The 12,867-nt window shown below is 44.3% G+C and overlaps 2 protein-coding genes across 6 annotated transcripts in view; both read left to right on the forward strand.

Annotated features, from left to right (window-relative positions):
* lama5 (laminin, alpha 5) overlaps positions 1-12,867 on the forward strand; it is a 347,871-nt gene that overhangs the window by 330,367 nt on the left and 4,637 nt on the right. For all 5 annotated transcript variants that reach the window (XM_088398835.1, XM_088398849.1, XM_088398868.1 and 2 more), the window contains 2 exons: positions 5,956-6,088; positions 6,360-6,514. In XM_088398835.1, coding sequence (XP_088254961.1) covers positions 5,956-6,088; positions 6,360-6,514 — 288 coding nt within the window. The remainder of the gene's footprint in view (positions 1-5,955; positions 6,089-6,359; positions 6,515-12,867) is intronic.
* The window catches only part of LOC148401301 (uncharacterized), a 146,555-nt gene that overhangs the window by 95,306 nt on the left and 38,382 nt on the right, over positions 1-12,867 (forward strand). The gene's annotated exons all lie outside the window — the stretch shown is intronic.

Genomic DNA, 12,867 nt, shown 5'->3' on the forward strand with positions numbered 1-12,867 from the left:
AATAAGTCACGCCCTTTTAGTCTAAATCTAGTCACTTTGCTACGAAGTCGGGTGGGCTGGCCAAGTGTTTACAAGCAATGCCGAAATGAAAATGCACGTTCGCGGAGAGGTTGAATAAAAAAATTCCCGTGCTTTTGCCAGGGTTGTGATCCTTATGAAGCTGAGTGCTTGACATGCAAGGCAGGCACTTACGTGTCTGTGGCAAATGAAGGTGCCAACGCTAATGCTATGAAAACGAGTGTAGACACAATATTATTAAAGTGAAATACAGTTTATTATTTTGGTGTCATCTCAATCTTACAGCTTTATTGCGTCCGTCGTTTCCAAAGATTGAAGGAAGTGAACTATCAATGAAATGAGATCTTTCTGCAAATCCTTCACTATACTGACAAAAGATTTCTGAAACACTCCTTAACTAGCAGGACTTTGCCCACAGACGTGGGAACACTGCTTGAAAAATGAAACTTGACCAGGCATTTCTTTGAGGTTCTGATGTTGAGCAATGATTTGAGTGGATTGATGCATCCAACGGAATATTTTGATCTCTCCACTTCGGCATCCTTGAGTTGTTTGGACTACAAAAGTCTCATCGAGTAATAAACAAGGTGGATTTGTCTTAAACATGGCGGATTTGCGAATCCACCATGTTTATTACTCCATTACCTTGTTAGGTTTGTCCCACCCCAACGGGTGTGATGTCTATCCATTCATCCATTATCTGAACCGCACGGGGGTCGCGGGCATGCTGGAGCCTATCCCAGCAGTCATCAGGCAGTAGGCGGGGGACACCCTGAACTGGTTGCCAGCCAATCGCAGGGCACACAGAGACGAATAACCATTCACACTCGCATTCACACCTAGGGACAATTTGGAGTCCTCAATCGGCCTACCAAGCATGAGGAAACCGGAGTGCACGGAGTAAACCCACGCGGGCCCAGAGAACATGCAAACTCCACACAGGGAGGGCTGAAGGTAGAATCGAATCCGCACCCTCCTAACCAGGGGTGGGCAATTAATTTTTACAAGGGGCCACATAAAAAACCTGAGTTGTGTCAGAGGGGCCACATGAAAAACCTGAGTTGTGTCAGAGGGCCACACCTACAATAACTTAAACCTGCTCAATTTTCTTCCATTGTAAAATGCACTAAATTATTTTAAATAGTTGGTACTGGTAATTAGAAGAATACAATTATTCAGTTTATATTTATATTAAGCTATGTGAAATTGTGGTGTATAGGTCAAATAATAAAACAATCATTAATCAGTACAATTTATTCTTAACTTCTTTAACTTTTCCTCAAATGACAAAGCCGCTGCATCTCTGGTTGTGGAGTTTGATAAAAAGTCCTTGTTGGGCTTGCAGTTTTGCTCGCAATGCATCAGCCTCTGATGCGCCCTGTTTATCAGACAGATGTATTTTTTCTCATGCTTGGTCGTGTGGTGGCGACTCAAATTATATTCTTTAAACACAGCGACCTGTGTACCACAAATCAGGCACACGGCTTTACCTTTCATTTCTGTAAAGAAATACTTGGCAGTCCATGTCTTGTTGAAAACACGGCGCTCCTTGTCAACTTTTCTTTTCTGAGGGTCAGCACACATTTCTCGGGCAGCATTACTTCGCACTGTTCACCTTCACACACAGCTCACATACACGTACGCTACACGGAAGTGTGACGCCTTTCAAAATAAAAGCAAAACAGTTGTATTGCACGCACGACACTATTTTTTTATTTTTTTTTAATTAAGTAGTATCCATCCATCCATCCATCCATCCATCCATCCATCCATCCATCCATCCATCCATCCATCCATCCATCCATCCATCCATCTTCTTCTGCTTATCCGGGGTCGGGTCGCGGGGGCAGCAGCTTCAGGAGGGACTCCCAGACTTCCCTCTCCCCAGCCACTTCATCCAGCTCATCCCGGGAGATCCCAAGGCGTTCCCAGGCCAGCTGAGAGACATAGTCTCTCCAGCGCGTCCTGGGTCGTCCCCGGGGTTTCCTACCGGTGGGACATGCCCGGAACACCTCCCCAGGGAGGCGTCCAGGAGGCATCCTGATGAGATGCCCGAGCCACCTCATCAGGCTCCTCTCAACGTGGAGGAGTAGCGACTCTACTCAGAGTCTCTCCCGGATGACCGAGCTTCTCACCCTATCTCTAAGGGAGAGCCCGGACATCCTGCGGAGAAAACTCATTTCGGCTGCTTGTATCCGGGATCTCGTTCTTTCGGTCACGACCCATACCTCGTGACCATAGGTGAGGGTAGGAGCGTAAATCGACCGGTAAAACGAGAGCTTTGCCTTTTGGCTCAGCTCTCTCTTTACCACGACGGACCGGTACAGAGTCCGCATAACTGCAGACGCTGCACCGATCCGCCTGTCGATCTCGCGCTCCATCCTCCCCTCACTCGTGAACAAGACCCCAAGATACTTAAACTCCTCCACTTGGGGCAGGATCTCATCCCCGATCCGGAGAGGGCATTCCACCCTTTTTCCGATCGAGGACCATGGACTCGGATTTGGAGGTGCTGACCCTCATCCTGACCGCTTCACACTCGGCTGCAAACCGCTCCAGTGAGAGCTGGAGATCACGGCCTGAAGAAGCCAACAGCACCATGTCATCTGCACAAAGCAGAGATGGAATGCTGAGGTCCCCAAACCGGACCCCCTCAACGCCTCGGCTGCGCCTAGAAATTCTGTACATAAAAATTATGAACAGATTCGGTGACAAAGGGCAGCCTTGGCGGAGTCCAACCCTCACTGGGAACAAATTCGACTTACTGCCGGAAATGTGGACCAAACTCTGGCATCGGTGATACAGGGACCAAACTGCCCTTATCAGTTGGCTCGGCACCCCGTACTCCCGAAGCACCCTCCACAGAACCTCCCGAGGGACACGGTCGAACGCCTTCTCCAAGTCCACAAAACACATGTGGACTGGTTGGGCGAACTCCCATGCACCCTCGAGGATCCTGCTGAGGGTGTAGAGCTGGTCCACTGTTCCACGGCCAGGACGAAAGCCACACTGTTCCTCCTGAATCTGAGGTTCGACCTCCCGACGGACCCTCCTCTCCAGCACCCCTTCATAGAGCTTACCAGGGAGGCTGAGGAGTGTGATTCCCCTGTAACTGGAACACACCCTTTTTAAAGAGGGGAACCACCACCCCAGTCTGCCAATCCAGAGGTAATGTCCCAGATGTCCATGCAATGTTGTAGAGGCGTGTCAGCCATGACAGCCCCACAACATCCAGAGTCCTTAAGAACTCCGGGCAGATCTCATCCATCCCCGGGGCCTTGCCACCGAGGAGTTTTTTAACTACCTCAGTGACTTCGACCCCAGGGATTGGAGAGTCCGCCTCAGAGTCCCCAGGCCCTGCTTCCACAATGGAAGGCGTGTAGGTGGAATTGAGGAGGTCTTCGAAGTATTCTCCCCACCGACTCACGACGTCCCGAGTCGAGGTCAGCAGCACGCCATCCCCACTGTAAACAGAGTTGACGTTGCACTGCTTCCCTCTTCTGAGACGCCGGATGGTGGACCAGAATTTCCTCGAAGCCGTCCGGAAGTCATTCTCCTCGGCCTCGCCAAACTCCTCCCACGCCCGGGTTTTTGCCTCAGCAACCGCCGAAGCCGCGTTCCGCTTGGCCGTCCGGTACCTGTCAGCTGCCTCCAGAGTCCCGCAGGCCAAAACCGCCTGATAGGACACCTTCTTCAGCTTGACGGCATCCCTTACCGCCAGTGTCCACCAGCGGGTTCGGGGATTGCCGCCACGACAGGCACCAACGACCTTACGGCCACAGCTCTGGTTGGCCGCCTCAACATTGGAGGCGCAGAACATGGTCCACTCGGACTCAATGTCCCCCGACTCCCCCGGGACGTGAGAGAAGCTCTGCCGGAGGTGTGAGTTGAAGCTCTTCCTGACAGGGGATTCTGCCAGACGTTCCCAGCAGACCCTCACAGAGGGTTTGGGTCTGCCAGGTCGGACCGGCATCTTCCCCCACCATCGGAGCCAACCCACCACCAGGTGCTGATCAGTTGACAGCTCCGCCCCTCTCTTCACCCGAGTGTCCAAAACATGCGGCCGCAAATCCGATGACACGACTACAAAGTCGATCATCGAACTGCGGCCTAGGGTGTCCTTGTGCCAAGTGCACACATGGACACCCTTATGTTTGAACATGGTGTTCATTATTGAAAATCCGTGTCGAGCACAGAAGTCCAATAATAGAACACCGCTCGGGTTCAGATCGAGGGGGCTGTTCCTCCCAATCACGCCCTTCCAGGTCTCACTGTCATTGCCCACGTGAGCATTGAAGTCACCTCGTAGAACGATGGAGTCCCCAGAAGGAGCGCTCTCCAGCACTTCCTCCAGGGACTCCAAGAAGGGTGGGTACTCTGAGCTGCCGTTTGGTGCATAGACATAAACAACAGTCAGGACCCGTCCCCCCACCCGAAGGCGGAGGGAGGCTACCCTCTTGTTCACCGGGGTGAACCACAATGTGCAGGCGCCCAGCCGGGGGGGCAATAAGTATACCCACACCTGCTCGACGCCTCTCACCGTGGGCAACTCCAGAGTGGAAGAGAGTCCAGCCCCTCTCGAGAGGGCTTGTACCGGAACCCAAACTGTGCGTGGAGGCAAGTCCGACTATGTCTAGTCGGAACTTTTCTGCCTCGCACACCAGCTCGGGCTCCTTTCCAGCCAGAGAGGTGACATTCCATGTCCCAAGAGCCAGCTTCTGCAGCCAGGGATCAGACCGCCAAGGTCCCTGCCTTTAGCCGCCGCCCAGCTTACACTGCACCCGACACCTTTGGCCCCTCCCACAGGTGGTGAGCCCATGGGAAGGGGGACCCACGTTTCCCCATGGGCGAAGGCCCGGCCACCAGACGCTCGCCTTCGAGCCCCACCTCCGGGCCTGGCTCCAGAGGGGGGCCCCGGTGACCTGCGTCCGGGCGAAGGAAAACGCAATCCATTTATGTTATTCATCATAAGGGGCTTGTGAGCCGTGCTTTGTCTGGCCCCTCACCTAGGACCCGTTTGCCATGGGAGACCCTACCAGGGGCATGAAGCCCCAGACATCATGGCTCCTAGGATCATAGGGGCACGCAAACCCCTCCACCACGATAAGGTGACGACTCACGGAGGGGTAATTAAGTAGTAATCAAATATAATTTACGATTGGCCTCATGTAGGCCGGACAGGGAAGCTCAAAGGGCCGGATGTTGCCCGCGGGCCGTAATTTGCCCAGGTCTGCTCCTAACTGTGAGGCGGTCGTGCTAATCAGTGCCACACCGAGCCGCCCCGGGTGAGATGTAATAGATAAAAAACATAAATAGCCCCCCAAAACGATCATAACAGTATATCTGCAGCACCTTGAGGGATATATTACACTTTTCAACAGTCCCGGATAGTCCAGATACACAAGAAAATTATTTTAAAAGTAAAAGAAGTCAATTTTCCATATGTGTCCTTTAAGAGTTATTCAAATAACTATAGCATCAATAACATGCTAATAAGTTTATTGAACTATCCGTGCCACGCCAACTCATTAAATCCAACAAGATCTTCATCCTCGGTGTCATTTATAAACAACTCCTCTAACTCCAGAAGTAGAAGATGCAGCACTTCGTCTTCTACGTGGCTTATGTCAGACTCATCGTTGGTTGCAGTTCCAATTATTCCATTGGCCAAGAGTTCCCTAATGCGGTTTAGTCTGAAGATAACATATGAAATGATATGATGTGTTAATAATTTCACACATAAGTCGCCCCCCGGCCTAACTATGAAAGAAAACATTTTGTCGTCCAGAAAATACTTTATCAGTATTACATTTGCTACAGTGATGTAATTTTGACGCTTCTACTGCAGTATGAATATAATAGTAATGAAGACGCCAAGATGTTTGATGTTTTGCAAGACACACAAAAAGTCCAGCTGTTAAATGTGTTTGTCATCAGGGAGACTAGTCCTCAGATGGTGGTGAATCTGCTGAAGGTCAGAGATAATATCAATGTTCCACTTGACTGTCCCGCTGCCGCAAAGCCTCAGCAGATTCTGTCCGTGCCAGCCAAACACAACAGCAAGCCTAAGGTATGTGTGCAGACATGTCTGTTCCTGGTTCCAAATTATGCTTTATTTGGTTCGAGTGTGCTTTTTATCTAGTAGGTAAATTAATCAAGATAATTATTATTTCAGTGACTATTAACACTGAACTATTGATTATCTTGATTAATTTTTGTTTTTTCCTTTGATGGTTTGCCATAAGATTTTGATTGAATAAATATAACATGGGTGCCTTGGCTCTAATGGTTGGAAAACACAGCAGAATAAACACACAACACATCATGTGTACCTTTTGTAGGGGAAAAACAAGAAGTTGGCCGGGTCACGCAGTCACAACACCAGGGAGTCATGCCGAGAGGTGCTGTTGGAGCAGGAAGTGGGAGCTCTGCAATTTAGCGGGTCAATGCTAAGCTACCAACGCTTCGACTCTGTTCCTGCTTCCCAGAGCTCCAAGTGAGTGTATATATAACAATTCATAATTTATTATGGAATGTATGTAATGTATTATGTAATTTCATATATTGTCATTTTAGGTTTGTATTTTTTTCCATTTCATTTTATATATATATACACTACCGTTCAAAAGTTTGGGGTCACCCAAACAATTTTGTGTTTTCCATGAAAAGTCACACTTATTCACCACCAAACGTTGTGCAATGAATAGAAAATAGAGTCAAGACATTGACAAGGTTAGAAATAATGATTTGTATTTGAAATAAGATTTTTTTTTACATCAAACTTTGCTTTCGTCAAAGAATCCTCCATTTGCAGCAATTACGGCATTGCAGACCTTTGGCATTCTAGGTGTTAATTTGTTGAGGTAATCTGGAGAAATTGCACCCCACCCTTCCAGAAGCAGCTCCCACAAGTTGGATTGGTTGGATGGGCACTTCTTGCGTACCATACGGTCAAGCTGCTCCCACAACAGCTCAATGGGGTTCAGATCTGGTGACTGCGCTGGCCACTCCATTACCGATAGAATACCAGCTGCCTGCTTCTGCTCTAAATAGTTCTCGCACAATTTGGAGGTGTGTTTGGGGTCGTTGTCCTGTTGTAGGATGAAATTGGCTCAAATCAAGCGCTGTCCACTGGGTATGGCATGGCGTTGCAAAATGGAGTAATAACCTTCCTTATTCAGAATCCCTTTTACCCTGTACAAATCTCCCACCTTACCAGCACCAAAGCAACCCCAGACCATCACATTACCTCCTCCATGCTTAACAGATGGCGTCAGGCATTAATTTAATAACTTTATTTAAAATTTAATTTAATTTAATAACTGGCATCTTCATTAAATAGTACCTGCAAAACACCAGTGTCAACATCTACAGTGAAGAGGCGGCTGCGGGATTCTGGGCTTCAGGGCAGAGTGGCAAAGAAAAAGCCATACCTGAGACTGGCCAACAAAAGAAAAAGATTAAGAAACGTGGACGGATGAATCCAAGTTTGAGGGGTTTGGATCACAAAGAAGAACGTTTGTGAGACGCAGAACAAATGAAAAGATGCTGGAAGAATGCCTGACGCCATCTGTTAAGCATGGAGGAGGTAATGTGATGGTCTGGGGTTGCTTTGGTGCTAGTAAGGTGGGAGATTTGTATATATATATATATATATATATATATATATATATATATATATATATATATATATATATATATATATATATATATATATATATATATATATATATATATATGTGTATATATATATACACACATATATATAGTATACACATACACACACATATATATATATATATATGTACATATATGTGTGTGTGTGTGCGTGCGTACACACACACACACACATATACATACATGCAGTCATATGAAAGAGTTTGGGCCCTGATCAGTTTCAAGATTTTCCTTTAAAAATCATTGGTTGTTCAGATCAACATTTTAAGTTAAATATATAATAAAGCAGACAAACATAGTGATATTTGAGAAGTTGAATAAAGTTTATAGGATTTACAGAAAAACTCACTGTCACCAAACGGATGGAGCAGGGCGACCAAGTGCAGCTTGGATAAGGGTTTATTGACGAAAACAAACTAACAGACTCGGTAAACTGACATAACTTACTAACAAAACCAACAACAGGCCTGACCGACAAAGACGTGAAACAAAAAGACATGACGACACTACCACAACAACAATGATCCGACAGAGGAGTGACACGCAGACAGGACTTAAATACGAGACAGGTAACGATTGTGAGTTGACACAGGAAGGGAGGGGCGAGTACACAGACGCGGACAGAAACCATGACAACCTGCATATAAAACAACCAAGGACGAGTCGTGACACTCACTAATGGGTGAGTCTTTGGGTGTGTGAATATGATTCTTGTGTGTGTGATTATTGTATGAGGCGTGTGAATGGTGTGTGGTGTGTGTGTGTGTGTGTGTGTGTGTGTGTGTGTGTGTGTGTGCGTGGTGTGTGTGTGGTGTGTGGTTCTGCAACAGACAGAAATACAGCACGTAAATCAACGCTCAACTTCTGACGTCACACAACACTAGTAGACGGCACACATTACATTACTAACTGCGCGTAACGGTTCCGCTATACTAAATAACCATGAATGAAATACTCTCGGCAACACACCAAACATAACTCATCGAGACAACAAAATACATTTGCTGGCGATCATTAGCCGCCGTGCCGCTGCGTAACAGCTACTTGTCCGATGCGAGGCAAACTTAAAGGAGCATGCCGAAGCTATCAATCAAACGGCGCACACACGAAACAAACCGCGATCAGACAAACGGCACAACAGTAGACAGTAGTAACAATGAAATGTATACACTCACTTTGTGTCAAAGACACACACAGCAACATACTCAGTCGATACCAGCAACCTTTAATTTACCGCTGCGCACAAGTTCTAACAATCGCGATAAACTGAGGTAACTCACGCGAGACTTAAGGCGCGGTGACGTAACTTTCCAACATTTTAACATCAACATAGGAACCTTTCTAACAGCTATTTTTATTTTTCTTCTTTGTGACTGGGGTTCGCTTTGGCCTGAGGAGTTAAGATCAGCATTCGCTTTAAAGACATCTGGCGCGTCTAGCGTTGTGAATGTGTATAATGTATAGACCCTGAATGTAAGACGACCCCCACTTTTTCAGTCTTATTTCAATGCAAAAAACACCATCTTATATTCGGGCCAATATGTGGTGTGTGTGTGTGTGTGTGTGTGTGTGTGTGTGTGTGTATATATATATATATATATATATATATATATATATATATATATATATATATATATATATATATATATATATATATATATATATACACATAATGGCGAACCAACCGGACATTGTGGTGGTGGACAAAGAGCAGAGGAAAGCCGTTGTGGTTGACATAGCCATCCCAAATGATGGTAACATTAGGAAAAAGGAACATGAGAAACTTGAGAAATATCAAGGGCTCAGAGAAGAGCTGGAGAAGACCTGGAGAGTTAAGACTTCGGTGGTACCTGTGGTCATTGGAGCACTAGGGGCAGTAACCCCCAAACTGGAGGAGTGGCTGAAACAGATCCCAGGAAAAACATCTGACATCTCAGTCCAGAAAAGTGCAGTACTAGGAACAGCAAAGATACTGCGTAGAACCCTCAAGCTCCCAGGCCTCTGGTAGAGGACCCGAGCTTGAAGGGAAAAAGAGACCACCCACGGGGGGTGAGGAAAAGTTTTTTTTTTTTTATATATATATATATATACACACACACATATATATATATATATATATATATATATATATATATATATATATATATATATATATATATATATATACACACACACACACGCTCCGGAGTATAAGTCGCACCAGCCATAAAATGCCCCAAAAAGTGAAAAAAAACATATATAAGTCGCTCCGGAGTATAAGTCGCATTTTGGGGGCAATTTATTCGACAAAATTCCACACCAAAAACAGTCATGAACGAGCAACAACAGGCTAAACGATAGCAACAACAGGCTAAACGATAGGTATGCTAACGTGACAAACACAAACAAAGAGCTGAGAACGGGCCTGACGTAACATATAGAGTGATTAAGGACAACTATTACATGAATAACATGTTTATAAAACCATCGGTGTCACTCCAATTCATTAAATAGCAACAACAGACTGAACAATAGGTATGCTAACGTGACAAACACAAACAAAGAGCTGAGAACAGGCCTGACGTAACATATAGAGTGATTAAGGACAACTATTACATGAATAACATGTTTATAAAACCATCGGTGTCACTCCAATTCATTAAATAGCAAAAACAGGCTAAACGATAGGTATGCTAACGTGACAAACACAAACAAAGAGCTGAGAACGGGCCTGACGTAACATATAGAGTGATTAAGGACAACTATTACATGAATAACAGGTTTATAGAACCATCGGTGTCACTCCAATTCATTAAATCCATCGATCGTTCTTTGTCAACAATGGGTGCGCGCGGCTGAGGGCGCTTGCACTTCAAAATATTCCACAGGCTCATATAACGATAGATAAACTATATTTCAAATAACTATAATATAAGCCAATAATATTATCAAACCATCCGTGCACTTTAAATCCATTAATCCATCGATCAAATTCCTCGTCCTTTGTCAACATCGCCGCGCGTGCGCCCTGACGTCAGCCTCGTCTTTATTCCACAGATCTAGTATATAACTATATTGTAGCGTTAACAAAGTACAAGGATAGACGTGGGTTTGGTAAACGGCTCTTTATTAAACAAAACAAACTTCCAAGCGTGTGGCGGCGTGGACTTCCAGACACGAGAGCTCCATGGCATAGGACCGGGCGTGCGTAATGGCCATGTCCGAGCCCCATGCACAGTTCGCGGACAGCCACTCGGCCGAGCGCCGGCCCCCAACTCAGTAGAGTAGGACCGGGCGTGCGTAAAAGCCATAATAGTTTTTCAAACCTTCTATGTCACTCCAAATCCTTAATTCCTTCAAACTCTTTGTCCTCCGTGTCACTTAGAAATGATCACCGCTAATGATGCCGATAGTCCTTACGTGGATACGTTTGTCCATTATGTAAACAACCGCCGCGCCGCGCCGTGCTACTGACGTCACTTGAAATAGTAATCCATTGGTACATCACGGTTCTCCAAACTTTCTTTCTGCTGCTCGATTACTGTTTTCAGCTGCATATTTTACAACTTGAAGTTTGTAACCTGCAAAATATGAGTTTCGTTTTGGTGCCGTTTTTCTTAAGCCCACCCAGTTGATGAGTCACGGCCAACGGTGAAATTTAGAGCACCCTCATCCAGTTTCGTCTGAAAATATAATTTTTTTTTCAGATGTGGTTTTTTGTTTTGTTTATTTGGTTGTTTTATCAAAGTCAAAGTCTGCTTTGTCGTCGATTTTTTTTCATATACTAAGACGCACAAAGAGATTGAAATTACGTTCCCACTATCCCTCGATGCATATGCATACAAGCAACACAAAAAACCCAAGAAGGCACAAACAATGAATAAATAAGAGTGTTGAATAAATGATAAATAAACAAATAATAATAAATAATAATAATAAATATAAGAGGAGCAAAAATGGAGCAAGTGTACATACAGTAGAAAGTGGACTTGGATATGGTGCTTTGAAGTGTTAATTGCTTTATTTAATGTTTTTTCTATTTTTTATGTTTTGAATATGTTCAAGATAAAGATATAAAAGCATGGGAAGTGATCAACTATACTAAAAACAACATGGGAAGTGGTCAACTATACTTGTAAGTGATGTCTTAATGATCAAGTAAAAATTTGTAAAAAAAAAACATATATAAGTAGCTCCTGAGTATAAGTCGCCCCCCCACCCAAACTATGAAAAAAACGCGACTTATAGTCCGGAAATTACGGTATGTATATACATAAATATATATATATATATATATATATATATGTATGTATATATATATATATGTATGTATATATATATATATATATATATATAAACATTCAGAAACATTCTTATTTATTCAAATAAATAAGAAAATAAATAAGAGTAAATATATTGTTTCAATATTCACACAAGACTTTTATGAACCTTTAGTATAGTGTTAAACACTTTTTTTGACACTTTTTTGTATTTTTAAACATTTTTTCAAATATTTTGAAGTCAAACTGACTTTCAGAAACATTCTTATTTATTTAAATAAATAAGAAGATAAATAAGAGTAAATATATTGTTACAATCGCCATACAAGAGTTTTATGAACCTTTTATGAAGTGTAGACGTGTCAAGCGGCCCAGCGCAAGGGTATCCGCACAAGACTTGTATACTTTAATTTTAAACACTTTATTGTACTTTTAAACACTTCATTGTATTTTAATTTTTTTTTAAACATTTTAAAGTGTAAACGTGTCACGGCTCCTCTCTGCTCTTGCCGTGCTGGCCGGATGACGTGGCCCCAAGCAAGGGCATCTGCACAAGATATAATTTTATTAATTTTTATTAATTTTTATAATTTTATTTTTAAACACATTGTTTTATTTTTAATCACTTTAAACATGTTTAAACTGTAAAGGTGTCACGGCTCCGCCCTGCTCTTGCCGTGCTGGCCGGTTGATGTGCCCCCGCGGCCCAGCGTGAGGGCATCTCGCCCAGACTTTGTGGTGTGGCGGATAAATTCAACAAAATAAAATTATACGACCAGCATAAAAACAATGGCATTGTGGTGCCGAAGGAAAGGAGATGCAGGTGTCACAAAAAAACTTTACTGAACATACTCGTAAAACGAGGAATAGAAAGAACACACACCACAGTCCCAACACACACTTCAACCCTTAG

Source organism: Syngnathus floridae, chromosome 2 (genome assembly GCF_059516105.1).
Source record: "Syngnathus floridae isolate MCC-2025c chromosome 2, RoL_Sflo_1.0, whole genome shotgun sequence".
NCBI classification, from domain to species: Eukaryota; Metazoa; Chordata; class Actinopteri; order Syngnathiformes; family Syngnathidae; genus Syngnathus; species Syngnathus floridae.